The following is a 20,427-nucleotide window of genomic DNA, read 5'->3' as shown; positions in this document are numbered from 1 at the left end:
AGCCTTTGCTGCTGACACGGAGCCCCGCAGATCCATCACGACTGGTCTGCCGACGAAAGCTGTTCGCGGGAGTTTCAACAGGCTCTCCCATTACAACATCACCCTGAGGACCATCTGCTAGCCTGCTAGCCCCGGCCTGCTAGCTGTCTGAATCGCCGTGTCTCCAGCTCGCCTAGCTACACACTGGTCCCTATGATCACTCGGCTACACATGCCTCTCCCTAATGCCAATATGCCTTGTCTATTGCTGTTTTGGTTAGTGATTATTGTCTTATTTCACTGTAGAGCCTCCAGCCCTGCTCAATATGCCTTAGCTAGACCTTTTTTCCACCCCCAACTCATGCAGTGACTTCACCTGGCTTAAATGGTGCCTCTAGAGACAAAACCTCATCATCACTCAATGCCTAGGTTTACCTCCACTGTACTCACATCCTACCATACTCTTGTCTGTAAATTATGCCTTGAATCTATTCTTCCGCACCCAGAAATCTGCTCCTTTTACTCTCTGTTCCGAACGCACTAGACGACCAGTTCTTATAGCCTTTAGCCGTACCCTTATCCTACTCCTCCTCTGTTCCTCTGGTGATGTAGAGGTTAACTCAGGCCCTGCAGCCCCCAGCATCACTCCCATTCCCCAGGCGCTCTCATTTGTTAACTTCTGTAACCGTAAAAGCCTTGGTTTCATGAATGTTAACATTAGAAGCCTCCTCCCTAAGTTTGTTTTATTCACTGCTTTAGCACACTCCGCCAACCCGGATGGCCTAGCCGTGTCTGAATCCTAGCTTAGGAAGGCCACCAAAAATCCAGAAATGTCCATACCTAACTATAACATTTTCCGACAAGATAGAACTGCCAAATAGGGCGGAGTTGCAATCTACTGCAGAGATAGCCTGCAGAGTTCTGTCATTACTATCCAGGTCTGTGACCAAATAATTTGAGCTTCTACTTTGAAAGATCCACCTCTCTAGAAACAAGTCTATCACAGTTGCCACTTGCTATAGACACCCCTCAGCCCCCAGCTGTGCCGTAGACACCATATGTGAGTTGATCGCCCCCCATCTATCTTCAGAATTCATACTATTAGTTGACCTAAACTGGGACATGCTTAACACCCCGGTCATCCTACAATTTAAGCTAGATGCCCTCAATCTCACACAAATTATCAAGGAACCTACCAGGTACAACCCTAAATCCGCAACCATGAGCACCCTATCATCCTGACCAAATTGCCCTCTAAATACACCTCTGCTGCCTTCAACCAGGATCTCAGCGATCACTGCCTCAATGCCTGTGTGCGTAATGGGTACGCGGTCAAACGACCACCCCTCATCACTGTCAAATCAAATGCTCCCTAAAACCCTTCAGTGAGCAGGCCTTTCTAATCGACCTGGCCCGGGTATCCTGGAAGGATATTGACCTCATCCCGTCTGTAGAGGACGCCTGGTTGCTCTTCAAAAGTGCTTTCCTGACCATCTTAAATAAGCATACCCCATTCAAAAAATGTAGAACTAAGAACAGATAATGCCCTTGGTTCACCCTAGACTTGACTACTGCTCTGGACCAGCACAAAAGCTGCCCACTGCACTGGGGATAGGAAACACTGTCACCACCGATAAATGTACGATAATCGAGAATTTCAATAAGCATTTTTCTACGGCTGGCCATGCTTTCCACCTGGCTACCCCTACCCCTGCCAACATCTCAGCACCACCTGCAACAACTTGCCCAAGCCCCCCCGCTTCTCCTTCACCCAAATCCAGACAGCTGTTGTTCTGAAAGAGCTGCAAAATCTGTGTCCCTACAAATCAGCTGGGCTAGACAATCACTACCACAGCTGGGCTATCCGCCACAATTGTTGCAACCCCTATTACTAGCCTATTCAAACTTTCTTTCGTATCGTCTGAGATCCTCAAAGATTGGAAAGCTGCCGCGGTCATCCCCCTCTTCAAAGGGGGAGACACTCTAGACCTAAACTGTTATAGACCTATATCCATCCTGCCCTGCCTTTCTAAAATCTTCGAAAGCCAAGTTAACAAACAGATCACCAACAATTTAGAATCCCACCGTACCTTCTCCACTATGCAATCTGGTTTCTGAGCTGGTCATGGGTGCACCTCAGCCATGTTCAAGGTCCTAAACGATATCATAACCGCCATCGATAAAAGACAGTACTGTGCAGCCGTCGTCATCGACCTGGCCAAGGCTTTCGACTATGTCATCACCGCATTCTTATCGGCAGACTCAATAGCCTTGGCTTCTCAAATGACTGCCTCACCTGGTTTACCAACTACTTCTCAGACAGAGATCTGTGTCAAATCAGGGGGGCCTGTTGTCCGGACCTCTGGCAGTCTCTATGGGGGTGCCACAGGGTTCAATTCTCGGGTGTACTCTTTTCTCTGTATTTATCAATGATGTTGCTCTTGCTGCTGGTGATTCTCTGATCCACCTCTACGCAGACGACACAATTCTGTATACATCTGGCCCTTCTTTGGACACTGTGCTAACAAACCTCCAAAACAAGCTTCAACGCCATACAACACTCCTTCCGTGGCATGCTCTTCAACTGATTGCTGCCAGCACCCTCGCCCGACTAGCATCACTACTCTGGACGGTTCTGACCTAGAATATGTGGACAACTACAAATACCTAGTGTAGTTGTCTGTTTAGACTGTAAACTCTCCTTCCAGACTCACATCAAGCATCTCCAATCCAAAATGATATCTAGAATCGGCTTCCTATTTCGCAACAAAGCCTCCTTCACTCATGCTGCCAAACATACCCTCGTAAAACTGACTATCCTACCCATCCTTGACTTCGGCGATGTAATTTACAAAATAGCTTCCAACACTCTACTCAGCAAACTGGATGTAGTCTATCACAGTGCCATCCGTTTTGTCACCAAAGCCCCATGTACAGGGCGGCAGGGTAGCCTCATGGTTAGAGCGTTGGACTAGTAACCGGAAGATGGCAAGTTCAAACCCCTGAGCTCACAAGGTACAAATCTGTCGTTCTGCCCCTGAAAAGGCAGTTAACCCACTGTTCCTAGGCCGTCATTGAAAATAAGAATTTGTTCTTAACTGACTTGCCTAGTTAAATAAAGGTAAAACATAAATTTAAATTAAAAAATAATGTACTACCCACCACTGCGACCTGTATGCTCTCTTGGCTAGCCCTCACTACATATTCATCGCCGAACCCACTGGCTCCAGGTCATTTATAAGTCTTTGTTAGGTAAAGCCCCGCCTCATCTCAGATCACTGGACACCATAGCAACACCCACCCGTAGTACGCACTCCAGCAGGTATATTTCACTGGTCATCCCAAAAGCCAACACTTACTTTGGCCGCCTTTCCTTCCAGTCCTCTGCTGCCAATGACTGGAACGAATTGCAAAAATCACTGACACTGGAGTCTTATATCTCCCTCTCTAACTTTAAGCTTCAGCTGTCAGAGCAGCTTACTGATCACTGTATTGTGTTATTGACTGTACGTTTGTTTATGTGTAACTATGTGTTGTTGTTTTTGTCGCACTGCTTTGCTTTATCTTGGCCAGGTCGCAGTTGTAAATTAGAACTTGTTCTCAACTGGCCGACCTGGTGAAATTAAATTTAAGAAAATATATATCTATGTGGCTAATTCATGTGTCTGTGTATGTGTGTTTGTGTTTACGCCGTTTTGTGGTTCTCCCTCACAACGGATTTCATATAAAATATATATTTTGTCCTGTATAGGTCTCTTTTCCGGTAACATATTACTGTGTTTGTGTTGCGTGTGTGAACCAATATGTATTATGGTAATATCCAGACAATGTAGAGTTGATCCAATGCCATCTGTCTCTGTAAAAAATGAAACTGTGGCAAACAACCGACTTTGTTCACCGGGATAAAAAAAGTGAAGCGTTTAAGCCAGCAACATTGATCAGAGATCTGTACATGGCTAGTTGCCTAACAAACCATACAACAGCATTATAGAACCACACAATAGTACCACAAACTCGAGGCTTCCCAAACAAAGCAGTGAGGAACCGACAATGCAGCGACATCCATCACCCCAGACAATAATGCTGGGTCTGAAATAGCACCCTAAAGCACTACGTTTGACCAGTGCACTATATAGGGAATAGGGTGCCATTTCGGACTCAGGTCCTGGTCAAAAGTAGTACACTGTATAGGAATATAGGAAGAGGGTGCAATTTGGTACACACTCTGAGAGTACCATTGTTGAGTGTTTGTTTACCTTGCGTCCTCCTGTGTTGAGCCGGATGGGCGTGAGGAAGGGGTCAAAGATCATGTGGCTTGTCTCAATGTTGACGGGAGACTGCCTCTTCCCCACGGAGCACAGGTTCCAAGCTGAGTTCACTAGCCCCCAGAATGACGGCACTGCAACACACAAAGAAGTAGAGACAAAACGGTTAGCATGTGTTGCTAACGATGGCGATGCAATAGGGCAGAAGCGGTTAGCATGTGTACTAAACAATGACATTGAAATACAAAGAGGTGCAACACAAAACGGTTAGCATGTGTTGCAAAAGAGATAAGAGCGGCTAAGGAGGGTTTTGTTGTGCCTTTGTTAGGGCTACTCTATGTGAAGTAAATTATCGGTCATATGGGAGAGCGTAGATTACACATGTAATATGGACACGATAAGTTAGTACACACACACACAAAGACACACACAAAAAACACAAACACAAACGAACACACACAAACAAACACACACACACACACACACACAGTCGTGTTTGAACTATCAAGTTTCAAGTTTTAATGTCACGTGCACAAGTACAGTGAAATGCCTTTCTTGCAAGCTCTAAACCCAATGCAGAAATCAATATCTATATAGGACAGAAAATAACATAAGATCGAACAAAAACATGAGAAATTCAAATAAGAAATAAGAAGAACACGAGAAAGGAAGAAGCTATATACAGGGTCAGTTCCAATACCATATTTACAATGTGGAGGGATACTGGAGTGGTATAGATAGATATGTGCAGTATAGGGGTAAGGTGACTAGCTATCATGATGTATGATAAACAGAGTAGCAGGAGCATATTGTGTATGATTAATGTGTGTGTGTGTGTGTGTGTGTGTGTGTGTGTGTGTGTGTGTGTGTGTGTGTGTGTGTGTGCGTGTGTGCGTCTTGTATGTAGAGTCCTGTGAGTGTGCATAGAGTCCGTGCAAAAAATCTAGGGTCAACTCAGATAGTCTGTGGAGCCAGTTTGTTGGCTATTTAGCAGCTATTTAGCAGTCTTATGGCTTGGGGATAGAAGCTATTTGGGGATTTTGGCAACTTCGCCAGAGTTAAATGAACTTGTGGATACCATTTCTCTGTGTCCAGTATGAAGGAAGTTAGAGGTAGTTGCTAACTAGCATTGGCACAAAGACTGGAAGTTGCTAGCATGCTTTCAGATACTCATAAACTTCCAGTTATTGCGCTAATACTATTCAGCAATTATGCCAGCGCTAGTTAGCTCCTTCCTTCAAACCGCAAGCAGAGACATAAAAACGGTATCCACGAGTTCATCTGACTTTGGGGAAGTAGATAAAGGTCCTCATTGTCAAAAATGTCCGGACCTTCCTTTCACACCGTCCGATATAGAGGTCCTGGATGGCAGCGAGTTCGGCCCCAGTGATGTACTAGGCTGTCTGTACCATCCTTTGTAGTGCCATGCGATCCAAGGCAATGCTGTTGCCATACCAAGGCAAGCAGTGATGCAGCCAGCCAAGATGCTCTCAATGGTGCAGCTGTAGAACTTTTTGAGGATGTATGTAGGTCACCCAGAAGAACCCCAAGCAGCAAATGGATATGAGCAGTTACGTCATCCAGGCTTAATCAGAACAAAGTTAGCAAACTCTAGCATCATCAGATAGCACTTCTATGCACTGCCGTAAGACTGGCAGGACACAGTGAGAGGATGACACTACAGGGAAAGTGCTATCTCTATATGAATCTCTCTCTCTCTCTCTCTCTCTCTGTCCCTCTCTCTACATCTCTCCCCCTCCCTCCCTCGCTATCTCTTTCTCTTTCTCCCCACTGATGTCTTATATAAGGCTTGGCCACTGACGGCAGGAACTCTCATCCTGTGCAGAGGGAAGGATGTCTTCATCGTTTCTAGCATTTCACATGGATTAACACATTTCCGCTTAGAATCACAGCCAGGATTCCATTTAGAATCACATAAGGAACTCCACAAGGCAGTAGAAATATTATTTTTACTCTGTGAATTCCACTATTGGAAATTCCCATATACACCACAAAACTTCAACTTAGTGGATTCAGCCACACCCATTGCTGACAGGTGTATATAATCGAGCACACAGCCATGCAATCTCCATAGGGAAACATGGGCCCGTATGGAAGAGCTCAGTGACTTTCAACATGGCACCGTCATAGGATGCCACCTATCCAACAAGTCAGTTTGTCAAGTTTCTGCCCTGCTAGAACTTCCAAGGTCAATTGTAAATCCTGTTATTGTGAAGTGAAAATGTCAAGGAGCAACAACGGCTCAGCCGTGAAGTGGTAGTTCACACAAGCTCACAGAAGGGGACTGCAGAGTATTGAGTTCCAAATTGACTCCGGAAGCAACGTCGGCACAAGAACTGTTCGTCTGGAGCTTCATGAAATGGGTTTCAATGGCCGAGCAGCCTAAGATCACCATGCGCAATGCCAAACATCAGCTGGAGTGGTGGAAAGCTTGCCGCCATCGGTACCTGCCTCAATGCATAGTGCCAACGGTAAAGTTTGGTGGAGGAGGAATAATGGTCTGGGGCTGTTCTTCATAATCACGGGCTAGGCCCCTTAGGGAAATGAAGGGAAATCTCAATGCTACAGCATACAATGATATTCTAGACGATTCTGTGCTTCCAACTTTGTGGCAACAGTTTGGGGAAGGCCTTTTCCTGTTTCAGCATGACAATGCCCACGTGCACAAAGCAGGGTCCATACAGAAATGGTTTGCCGAGATCGGAGTGGAGTGAAATAATCTGTCTGTAAACAATTGTTGGAAAAATTACTTGTGTCATGCACAGTTTGTTAACAAGAAATGTATGGAATGGTTGAAAAATGTGTTTTAATGACTCCAACCTAAGTGTATGTAAACTTCCGACTTCAACTCTATATATTTTTTATTAGGTATATGATCACACTGGTAATAGAAAATTATGTTGTATTACTTATGAGGCACAGCTAAGTGAGCATAATAGTGCTTCTTTTCTATTTTTGCTGGACTGATGGCCGACATCTGATGATCCGTCTGAGGGGAGGGAGCAGAGGGCAGGCTGCCTTCCTTCTCTCCTCTAAGGAAAAGAGAACACAGTCTTCCAGCAGATGGCAAAACTCAAGTCGCACTGCATTATTTCTGCCTCATACACCAATTCATGTTATTACTCCTATGACTAGAGAAAGTGACATTTTCCCAGATATTAAAAAAGACTCAAGGCTCTAATAATAACAACACGAGCGTATCGAAACACTTTTGCTACTCATTCATTGCAGCTGCAGTGCTGGTTGTAGCGTGAGTGGAAGTAGGGAGAACACACATTTTATGGGTTACAAAGGTGTTGACAAAGTGTTGACAGTGATGAATAACAATTTAAACATGAACTTACACATAAAAACAGCAGCTCTTTGCTGTATTGGTTGAGTCTCTCTCTAGTCATGGTTGTTCAAGACTTTAAATCTCAGTATCAACTTTGCTATGCGTTCGAGTTAACCTCTTAAGTCGACCCTCTACTTTTTTGAACATTCTGTTAAAAATCGCGCAACATTTCAGCGCCCTGCTACTCATGCCAGGAATATAGTATATGCATTTGCTTAGTCTGTGTGGATAGAAAACACTCAGACGTTTAAAAAACTGGTTAAATCACTGCTGTGGCTTTACCAGAACGGCATTTACATCGAAAAGCACAGGAAAAACTGATCACTGAAAATGGGAAAATATATCCATGCGCTACTTGAACCCATTGATAAACGTGAACCACAATTAATTGACTGAGGTTGCAGTACCTACAGATTCCACACGGTGTCTAGAGTCTTGTCATTTCCCTTCGAGTTTTTTCTTGGTCAAACACATACAGGACACCGTATCTCCTCCGGTCTAGGACCGGATATTTTCGTTGAGTTTCTAGCATTACAAACGTATTTCGAAGTGTTTTGTGAAAGTTTATCGTCGACTTTTTGAATTTTAAAAAATGACGTTACGTTTTGAAACGATGTTTTTTTCGTTTATCACACAGTCTACATATAACGATATCTAGGCTTTATATGGACCGATTTAATCGAAATAAAGACCCAAATAGTGTTTATGGGACATCTAGGAGTGCCAACAAAGAAGATGGTGAAAGGTAATGAATGTTTTCTATTTTATTGTGCGGTTTGTGTAACGCCGAAATGCTAATTATTTTGTTTACGTCCCCTGTGGGTCTTTTGGGGTGTTGCATGCTATCAGATAATAGCTTCTCATGCTTTCGCCGAAAAGCATTTTAAAAATCTGACTTGTTGCCTGGATTCATAACGAGTGTAGCTTTAATTCGATACCCTGCATGTGTATTTTAATGAACTTTTGAGTTTTAACTAATACTATTAGCATTTAGCGTAGCACATTTGCATTTCCAGAGCTCTAGTTGGGACGCAAGCGTCCCGAGTAGAAGCAACAGGTTAACGGCTTGAGGAAACTGTGCAGACACAGTGATCTGAGATATCTGATTGGCCAGCTGTAGGCCTATAGCTGCACTTGATTTGGTGTCTGGGCTTGCCGTGTAGGCGGAGTTCTACCCTCAGACACATGAAATAGTTCAAAATGGGAACACCTTGGCTTCCGGGCACAAGGGCTGCTGAATCAAGTGCACCTACCACAAACAGAGCAAAATGAAAAAAAGGCTTTGGCGTTGGGTTTTTTACAGAAATGTTTGGGGATCAACCAGGAATGCCTTGGGAGATCGACAAGTCCATCACAATCGATTGGTTGGTAACCACTGCCTTCGAGGGACCACTCACATTGCTCAGTATCAAGTCTGGTAGAGCAGCAATACATCATGGCTACGATTCTCCTCGTGTCTTTGGAAAAAAGGTGGTGCTGAATTTGACATTTTTGATGACTCATGGTGAAAAGGAACTTCATTCTGAGGCATAATCCACTTTCCATGTGTATCTTGGAAAGTTTCCAAACATACAGTACAGCAGCTGTTGGTCACTGGCGTCATGTTGTCATGTTCAGAAACTTGGAAAGAGGAGAGTGGTGGAGGGTTGACATGTTATTTATGGTGGCACAACTAGGGCTGGCACAATTACAGTATAGTTGTGTAACAGGCGATTATGGATGAAGACCTTCATGAAAATAAAATAACCGTCATAACCGGGGTTTGTTTTGTTTGTGGAACAAACAGCTGACTGAAGAGGTACGGCCGGGCATTTGTGTGGTTGAGTCCGTTTCTGCGGTTACATGGACTCTTTACATGATGAAACGGTGTTGCTAATTGCTGAAACAAGTGCAAACGAGTCTTTGGTTACCTAGGTAACACCCCCCTACCTCCATTTTTTGTTGTTGTTTTTGCAATTTAAACGATTATAACGGTCATTAGGCTGACCAATAACTGTCATTCAAAATTCCATGACCGCCACAGCCCTAGGCACAACTATACCCGTAAGAGCGTTCAAGTATCAAACCCAGGACATATGTGTGAATCAAGACAATGTTGGCTGACAAGACAGAATTGGCAGCGTTGGCTGAGCTAAAGCCCATGTACAACCCCAGAGTGGTTCACTGAAACGGCTTCTCCTGCACCTGCTGAACTCACTGAACACCCTTTGGACTCGGACTGGACAGTGTTTAGTGAAACTTCTGTAGTTTGTCTGTAAGAGCGGTTTAGCATGATGTGAATTAAATATGAGCATTTCCACTAAACACTCTGCAGCCCAGCCATCTTTCACCAGTCAAAGAAACCACCTGCTGTCCAATATACTACACACACAGACACACACTACAACCCAGCCCTGCTGTCAAAACCAAATTACTCCAGCCTGCAAAATTGCCAGGAGGGGGAAGAGGGGAAAACGACACAATGAAAATACATTAGAGAGTTGGAGAGTCATCTCTTGTTTAAGGTACTATTGAATTGGCAGTAATGTCTTTCCTGTGAGACTCAGAGAGGGAGGATGAGAGAGGGAGAGGGAGAGAAGGGGAGGAAGTGGGCGGCAACCACGCTCCAGATGCTAAATCCTTCCCGAGAAATGACAGGAAATCCATGTGTGGAATGAGTGTACGTGATCAATCCATTGATCCATGCAAGTGGCTACCAGGGCAGGGGACACCCGACACCCTTGAACATAGGCACAAGCAGCCGTGTCAATAGCCCAACAGGACCCTTCACTGGCTTCGCTGCCTTCCTATAGTCCCTACCTCCCATATATCAGGCCGTCTGTTGCCGCATATTAACCTCACTTTCATTTCTTATTGGCAAGCTGTAAAAGAGGACAGGGATATTTATGTGCTGGCCTTTAGCCGCTGGATGGAACATACTGTAGGTGCTGTGATGTGTGGAGGGAGAGGGGATGTGTTGGCCAGTTCTCTAGGACCTGTCGATAACTTCACCTTTTTCAGACGACTGAACACGACGGAATGAAGATTTGGCCAGGGATAACCTACGTAAATGCGGACTTATCTTCGGAAGTTAGCTTTAGGAGCTTTATCATTCATTATTCAATAGCTCTATAAGGACTCACCCTGTGCTTTTACTTTGATCCTTTATGTGTGATTTTGGTATGGAGAGAATAATAGGATTTCATGACAGTTGATTCAATAATTAACTCACATAATCATATAGCGAGGCATATAATCCTTCCGTTCTTCATTGCCTTCCATACAATCATTTCCTCTCACTTTCCCTCCTTCCCTCCTCTCCTCTCCCTCCTTCCTTTCCTCCTTCAGTCAGCTAATCACCAATCAGCCCACCTGTAAACCACCACCTATCCACCAATAGATAACATGCACTTAGTGTAATTTCTCAGCTGTGTATGCAGACTAATTAAGGTGACAGCTGCCCTGGAAGGAACAGGGTTATGCGTTGACTCTGGGCCGTCCCGGTGGTTTTATTTGGGGATGAGGAGGGTAGAGATCAGGGCAGAGCTCTGGGCCTCGGGGGTCTGAGAAGAGAGGAGGCACTACACAATTAGACCCTCCTCTACCATGGACAACAGAAACCAGTAAAGCACTGCCTGGAGGAGAGTGCATTAGAGGATGGTGCTGTAAGTAAAGACATACACAGAGACTATGCCCACACACACATCATTTATACAGTGCCAACGTTCATCAAAATTGTTAAAAGTATTTATTTTTTATTCTACTAAATGCAACAGTTGGATAATGGATGAAGATACTCCAAACTTGTATAATTGTTTACATCCATCAGATATTTACTGAATTACAGCAGATAAAACATTTTATTGGCAGGGACAAATAATGAATGGATTTCAGGGATTTTGGTGGGAATTTGTGTTAACAATTTAGTGTCAAATTTCACTTTTATTTTCTTAGAATGCATATATACATTTTCTAATGGTATCAGGTATAGTTTTGTGTTAAAAAATAAAGAACATGATAGGTGTCTAATTTGCATAAATATGTGGGTGTATTTTTGCAAATATGAATAAATTAACATAAAGGGGTGGAACAGGGCTGCAACCACCAATAACTTGCTCTGTCTAGGCCTACCTGCACTCACCGGTGCTGTCTGGACTGCCTAATTAATTACTGTTGTTGTCATTTTCTGTTGCATGATTCAAGTTTGTCAATAGCAGGATATCCTGGGATTAAAAATCAACATGCTTGGCTATAGATTACACCTATCTGTACATACTATACATTGTATGTTGAATCAGACATAATATCACGATAATCCGAGTGTTCATTGTTGGAAGTTACTTTCATTTCAGTGCATCTCATTTCAACTGTATTAAATGATGACCTTTTTCAATTCCACAAAAAATTAACACCCATCAAAATAATGTTATCCTTCTCTATCTGTTGATGTAAGTGTCGAGAACATGAGTTAAAAGCCAGACTAAGCTTTACTGTTCTTATTGATGCAACGGAAAGACAATGTATTCCTTTGAGCCCATTACAGCCATGACATGCAATCACTTCCATGTTCGTAACAGCATAGCGGATCCCTTTTTGGAGCTATATGGAACCTTTTCTTGAAGGTTCTATAAAGAATCATGCTCATATGGTTCAAAATGGAACCTGTTTAGTACTATAAATAACCGTTTTCTAAGGTTCTATATAGCACCATAAAAGTGTTTACGCTATGGTTACAACCCTTTTTATCCTCTGAAGAATTGTTTTGAATGGTTATTTATAGTCCTTTTATGGAGAATGGTTCTATAAAGAACCTTCGTTCATGTCTAAGGTTCTTTGTACATCCTTTCGAAGAACCATTCAGAGTTTTTTATTCTGGTTAGCCATATTATATTGTTAAAATTCTATAGGTGTTATTATTGTTTAAATTGACATGTTGAACTAGGTGTTCTAACTCTGGAACACCTAGGAGTCAAGGATAGAATTGAGAACCACTGATTTTGGCAACAGTTCTCAATTGATACAAGGCCATACTGTACTTGAGTCTTTCACAAGACACTGTCACTGTCCATAGTCACATTTAACATGTAATCACAAAACACAACATATTAGATAAACTGGAATGACACTCACTCATTGTTTCACAAAAAGGGCTTTGAGCAAACCACACCTCTAAATACATTTGAGTTATAACTAAAAGAAGAAAGAACCCTTTTTTGAACTGCAAAGAACCATTATGCAAGAACCGTTATGGTAATAAGTGTCTGGGAGTAGCATTAAAGGGAATGTCAAAATTCCTCTGGCTCTCCACTTGAAACACTGCCTCTCTCTGCTCCCCATTCTGCTCACAAGATGGAGGACATTTTGCGGAGAGGGTTCGTTGCTGTTCTGAACAGAATGAGACGTGTTCAAATCCTGACCGGGTGCCACAGAAGGAATACAATATTGAAATCCTGTCAACAGAGCAGTCACCTGGTGACTCAGAAAACAGCGAGTTAAAACACAGTCAAAGATACTTTTCTGGTAAGTACCTACATTTTTACAACATTTTTTAACCCTTTCCCAAACATTAACCCTCCAGGGATTTGTTTATCCAAACTGTCTACGTCCACAAATTTATGGAAAAAAGCTTTCAGTATAAACTAAAACGACTAAAATCAAATGTAAAGTATGTAGAAAAGACAATGGGCCTACATATGATGTAATAGTATAATCATTGAGAACTAACAATCACCAAAATAAAAGCTAAACAGTCAGGGGAATTGAACCGTCCAAAAACAATGATTTAACAGTATTTATTTTGTTATTAAATTTGAGCCAAAGAACACATGGCAAACTGCATAGAATTGCAGGAAAATATATATATTTTTTAATGCAAAATGTTCTCTCAGCTTCCATGGCAAAATGTGCAGAATTGCAGGAAATTAGCTATAAAGCTACAAAAATGTATCTCGGCTCCATGGAAAAATCAGAGAATTGCAGGAAATTGGCTTAAAAATGCAAAAATTAATAATAATTATAAAAATAAATAATTACTATTTTATTTTAATTCAGCCACGCTGACTGCGCCCAATGCCATGCCCCTTGCCAACGTTGGCCCTTTTTAACGTAACCGGTCGGAAAGAATGTTTTAACCCTAATCAAAAACCTACACTGAGAAATGTTATGTTTGGATCAACAAAATTTGACATTAGGAGAAAACTTCTTGCGGATCAGTGGGACGCTATTTCAACAACTTCCGGTGAAATTGCAGAGTGCCAAATTCAAATTAAATTACTATAAATATTAAACTGTCATGAAATCACAAGTGCAATACATCAAAATAAAGCTTAACTTGTTGTTAATCCAGGCGCCATGTCAGATTTCAAAAAGGCTTTAAGGCAAAAGCAAACCATGCGATTATGCAAGGACAGCGCCCAGCACACAAATGCATAACAACTCATTTTCAACCAGGGAGTTGCGACACGAAAGTCAGAAATAGCGATACAATATATGCAATATATGCCTTCTGTTGGCACTCCAAAAGGTCCCAGTTACATTAAAAATGGTAAAAAAAAAAATCTAAATACCACCCCCTATCCCAAAGAAGTTAAATGTCCAAATCTGAAGTCAAATCGGTAAAACTGTGAGATCTTCTTGCAGCACTACATGAATTGAAATGTATCTGATGTTGTACAGCACGTCTAGGCATTTTGCTATGGCAACCTTTATTCAATATTCAATACAAATTGAACTCTTAAGGAACATCTGAGGATGTAGGGGGAGTGAAGGACATGAATGAGTAGCAGTACTCTGATGGCAGTACACTGACAGCTAACCCATTAGCCAGTCAGTGCCTTTACTTTCACACACACTCATTAGTCCAGATCATCAATAGACTGCTTGTATCAGCTGTATCATTATGGCTAACGGAGCTAGCGCTGGCGCCACTAGCTGACGGTAAGCGGAGGGGACGGTAAATCATTGGCCTGCCATCATGACAAAGGTAAATACCTCAGGTATTAAACACCTCCATAATAAGGAGAGCATGAGGTGGGCTGTGTGTGTGTGTGTGTGTGTGTGTGTGTGTGTGTGTGTGTGTGTGTGTGTGTGTGTGTGTGTGTGTGTGTGTGTGTGTGTACGTGTGTGTGTACGTGCACGTGTGTGTGTGTGGCCCTACTCTAAATGGCCAGTGACAGTAGGTGATGTTGGTGCTCGTCCTCTGATGCTAGTGTAATGCTGCCGGCCTATAGCACTGCTCTGTGGGGCTCATTAGCTTTGCTTGTCAGAGGAACAATAAACATGTCCATCAAGCTAACCCCTCCTGTCACGTTGTTAATGGACCTGGATATACAACCTGGCGGCTAGTGTAGAGAGAGACACACACACGCACATGCACAGGGACATAAGCAAGTGCGCGTGCGCGCGCACACACACACAGGCGCGCAGGCACTCTCACATACATTCTCTCACACACACACAAACACACATGCACTCACATACATGCACACACAGGGTCTGCATATTTAACTTGCCGGTTGCCAACAAGGGCCACTGGGGCTCAATAACAAACATGAGGGAGTGAGATCCTGGGACCACAGGGTTTGTGGCTTGCACAGCACTACTGCTCAGCACCATGGAAAGCACCCCTCCCTACAGCGCCACACTCTTCAGAACCATGGACAGCTCCATTTCGTACAGCGCCATGCTATTCAGAACCATGGGCAGCTCCATTTCCTATAGCCCCACACTGGTCGTACACTGGTCAGAACCATGGGCAGCTCCATTTCCTACAGCGCCACGCTGGTCGTACATTGGTCAGAACCATGGGCAGCTCCATTTCCTACAGCGCCACGCTTGTCAGAACCATCGGCAGATCCACTCAAAGCTCCAGTCACTGCAGCCCCACACTATAGCAGCACACCAATTCACAGCAGCTTTCCTCCCTTGGTGGCCTGATGAATCCTCCGTAAATATGCACTTTCTCTCTTGCTGTCTACAAAAGCATGTTCAAGCATGTCCAAGCATGTAGGCTTTATTACCCAGGGTCATGCTGGTCTATGGCTGAGCTCCACCTCTATAGAACTTTAATATAACCTACAGATACACTGACACAGATCTGACCCAGGTCTTGAAATTGTCTTTAAGTCAAATGTACGTACATACAGGTCTTTTGGGAAAAAGCCTGGAAAAAAGATTTGGGCTAAAGGCAGCTTTTAGCTCTGTAATTCAAGTTTGTATTTTTCCCAGTTCTCTTCATTGGACTAAAACAGGAAGCTGGATTCCCCCCCCAAAAATATTTCCAAGCAGAAAGAAAAAATTAACCATGCTAATCTCTTGGCTAAGAGCTAAGAGTCTGATAAGGTTCGGTAATAGAAATCCCTGACTTCTCTTTTCATGTCCTGAAATAGGGACTTACATGGTATCACACAATGGCGGTCAGTACTGTTTTTTTCAGGGCTAATCTTCAGTGGAGAGATATTAATAAGAGCTAATGTCTGTCTCCTCTATCTACTTCAGTGGGCAGTGATTGGGTGGAGTTAGTGACATGGAGTTAAAGGAGAGGAAATCAAGAGACTTTTTTTGGAGGATCACTTTTACACACACGCACACACACAACCACGCGCACATACACACGCACGCACACACACAACCATGCGCACATACGCACGCACGCACACACACAACCATGCGCACATACGCACGCACGCACACACACACACACAATCACGCGCACATACGCACGCACACGCACAACCACGCGCACATACGCACGCACGCACACAACCACGCGCACATAAGCAACGCACGCACACACACAACCACGCGCACATACGCACGCACGCACGCACACAACCACGCACACACAAGCAACGCACGCACACACACAACCACGCGCACATACGCACGCACGCACACACGCACACACACAACCACGCGCACATACGCACGCACACACGCACACAACCACGCGCACCTATGCATGCACACACGCACACACACACAACCACGCGCACATACGCATGCACACACACACACACACAACCACGCGCACATACGCACGCACGCACACAAACAACCACGCGCACATACGCACGCTCGTATGCACACACACAACCACGCGCACATACGCACGCACGCACAACCACGCGCACATACGCATGCACACACACAACCACGCGCACATACGCACGCACGCACACAAGCACACACAACCACGCGCACATATGCACGCGCACACACAAACACGCGCACATACGCACACACACAACCACGCGCACATGCGCACGCACACACACACAACCACTCGCACATACGCACGCACACACACACAACCACTCGCACATACGCACGCACGCACACACACAACCACGCGCACATACGCACGCACGCACACACGCACACACGCAACCACGCGCACATACGCACACACACACAACCACACGCACATTGGCACGCACGCACACACACAACCACGCGCACACACGCACGCACGCACACACACACAACCACGCGCACACACACACACAACCACGTGCACATACGCAAGCACGCACGCACACACAACCACGCGCACATACGCACGCACGCACACACACACACACACACACACACACACACACACACACACACACACACACACACACACACACACACACACACACACACACACACACACACACACACAGTGACAGATACATCATCGAAAGGAGAGTGATAGGGGGACAGGTAAAACTACTCACCCGTCCCTAGATAATAAACTGCTCACCACCATGGATAGCCCCACAGCTCCACTCACTAGAACGCCAAGCTGTACAGCACCACTCCCTTACAGCCCCACACTGTTCAGAACCATAGATAATTCCAGTCACTGCAGCCCAACACGGTACTATAGCAGCACACCATTTTACAGCAGCTTTACTACCTTGGTGGGATCCGCAGGTCCCGACAGAGATTTTTCAAGCAGCAGGCGGTCAGAGTGCAAGTGTCCTCTCTCATCATTGTTGCTGCTTCATGTTCAGTAGCCATACGTGCGAGATCAGGTGCATGTGTGGTCTCAATTAAATAAGAGTAGACTAAGCATGGGCAGAGAAGCACAGGGAAGTTATCTTTCAAGGAAATGTACTTCCTAAATATAATTAGGCTAAAGTTTACTGCAGTGCATTGAAAATAAACATTGCTGACCCATATTATTATACCTATCTCTTCATTTATTTTTGCACATTTTGATATTGCCTATATGGAAAAACATTGCTTGTACCATGGCTGGCACGCTAGCTGTGTCACATAGCTTACGCCTAAAATATCATTGCGGGACTGAGGTTGGGTTTACGACCAGTTCTTGCGGGAGCGGGTGGGTGTCAGACAGAAAGCCAGTGGGAGTGGTATGAAAAGCGGCGGGTGTGGTCGGGAGCGGGACGAAGAAATCAGTCCTACCCAGACCTCTAGCCTGAAGAATCCTCTCTAACCATGCTATTTCTCTCTTGCTGTCTACCAAAGCATGTTCAAGCATGTCCAAGCATGTAGGCTTTATTGCGTGTGTGGATAATCTCTTTTACCCAGCGTCATGCTGGTCTAGGGCTGAGCTCCACCTCTACAGAAGAGGAGGAGGAACTTTAATGAAATGCACACATCCACTGACACAGATCTGGAAATTGTATACTAATCAAATGTACGTACACTACTGGTCAAATGTTTTAGAACACCTACGCATTCAAGGGTTTTTCTTTATTTTCACTATTGTCTACATTGTAGAATAATAGTGAGACATGTAAACTATGAAATAACACATGTAGTAACCAAAAAAGTGTTTAACAAATCCAAATATATTATATATTTGAGAGCCTTCAAATAGCCACCCTTTGCCTTGATGACTGCTTTACACAAACGTGGCATTCTCTCAACCAGCTTCATGAGCTAGTCACCTGGAATGCATTTCAATTAACAGGTGTGCCTTCTTAAAAGTGAATTTGTGGAATGTATTTCATTTTTAATGCATTTGAGCCAATCAGTTGTGTTGTGATAAGGTAGGGGTGGTATACAGAAGATTTGGTAAAAGAACAAGTCCATATTATGGCAAGAACAGCTCAAATAAGCAAAGAGAAACGACAGTCCGTCATTACTTTAAGACATGGAGGTCAGTCAATATGGGAATGTGCAGTCGCAAAAACCATCAAGCGCTATGATGAAACTGGCTCTCATGAGGACCGCCACAGGAATGGAAGACCCAGCGTTACCTCTGCTGCAGAGGATAAGTTCATTAGACTTACCAGCCTCAGAAATGGCAGCCCAAATAAATGCTTCACAGATTTCAAGTAAAAGACACATCTCAACATCAACTGTTCAGAGGAGACTGCAGTGAATCAGGCCTTCATGGTCGAATTGCTGCAAAGAAACCACGAGATTTGAGATTTGATTGGGCCAAGAAACACGAGCAATGGACATTAGACTGGGGGAAATTTGTCCTTTGGTCTTGAGTCCAAATTGTAGACTTTTGGTTCCAACCGCCATGTCTTTGTGAGACGCGGTGTGGGTGAACGGATGATCTCCGCATGTGTTTCCCACCGTAAAGCATGGAGGAGGAGGTGTTATGGTGTGAGGGTGCTTTGCTGGTGACACTGTCTGTGATTTATTTAGAATTCGAGGCACACTTAACCGGCATGGCTACCACAGCATTCTGCAGCCATCCCATCTGGTTTGGTCTAAGTGGGTCTATCATTTGTTTTTCAACTGGACAACGACCCAACACATCAAATCTCAAACTGCATTGGTCACATACGCATTGTTATTAGATGTTATTGCGAGTGTAGTGAAGTGCTTGTACCACCAGGCTGTGTAAGGGCTATTTTACCAAGAAGGAGAGTGATGGAGTGCTGCATCAGATGACCTGGCCTCTACAATCCCCCAACCTCAACCAAATTGAGATAGTTTGGGATGAGTCAGACCTCAGAGTGAAGGAAAAGCAGCCATCGACTGCTCAGCATATGTGGGAACTCCTTCAAAACTGTTGGAAAAGCATTCCAGGTGAAGTTGGTTGAGAGAATGCCAAAAATGTGTAAAGCTGTCATCAAGGCAAAGGGTGGCTATTTGAAGAATATCTGACTCTCAAATATAAAATATATTTAGATTTATTTTACACTTTTTTGGTTACTACGTGATTCCATATGTGTTATTTCATAGTTTAGATGTCTTCACTATTATTCTACAATGCAGAGAATAGTGAAAATAAAGATAAACCTTTGAATGAGTAGGTGTTCTAAAACATTTGTAGTGTACATACAGGTCCTCTGGAAAAAAATCCCGTAATAAAGATTTGGGCTAAAGCCAGCTTTTAGCGCTATAATTCTATTCTTTCTTTTTTTCCCTTCCTCCAATTCTCTGCATAGGCCTAAAAAAGGAAGCTGGATTTCCCAAAATGTTTTTTTTTCCCCAGGAAGAAAGAAATAATGAACCATGCTAATCTCTTGGTTAAGAGCTAAGAGTCTGATAAGGTTCTGTAATATAAAATCCCTGACTTCTCTTTTCATGTCCTGAAATAGGGACTTACATGGTATCACACAATGGCGGTCAGTACTATTTTTTTCAGGGCTAATTTTCAGTGGAGAGATATTAATAAGAGCTAATGTCTGTCTCCTCTATCTACTTCAGTGGGCAGTGATTGGGAAGAGTTAGTGACATGGAGTTACAGACTGGAGAGGGAATCAAGGGACTTTTTTGGACAATCACATTTGTACACACACACACACACACACACACACACACACACACACACACACACACACACACACACACACCTTCCCTCCTAATGAAGGGATGTGGGTATTAGAGCCTAAAGTATACCCTTTTCACTGGCAATAAGAGCAGCATCCTCCAC

General features: G+C 43.9%; 1 protein-coding gene across 3 annotated transcripts in view; it reads right to left on the bottom strand.

Moving 5' to 3' along the window:
• The window catches only part of LOC115144102 (carbonic anhydrase-related protein 10), a 323,887-nt gene that overhangs the window by 189,312 nt on the left and 114,148 nt on the right, over window positions 1–20,427 (bottom strand). For all 3 annotated transcript variants that reach the window (XM_029684820.2, XM_029684822.2, XM_065002301.1), the window contains one exon: window positions 4,235–4,377. In XM_029684820.2, the coding sequence (XP_029540680.1) occupies window positions 4,235–4,377 (143 nt within the window). The remainder of the gene's footprint in view (window positions 1–4,234; window positions 4,378–20,427) is intronic.

This window comes from Oncorhynchus nerka, linkage group LG16 (assembly GCF_034236695.1).
Source record: "Oncorhynchus nerka isolate Pitt River linkage group LG16, Oner_Uvic_2.0, whole genome shotgun sequence".
In the NCBI taxonomy this organism is placed as follows: Eukaryota; Metazoa; Chordata; class Actinopteri; order Salmoniformes; family Salmonidae; genus Oncorhynchus; species Oncorhynchus nerka.
Note: the sequence above shows the minus strand (reverse complement) of the source record. Positions and strands in the feature narration are given on the sequence as shown.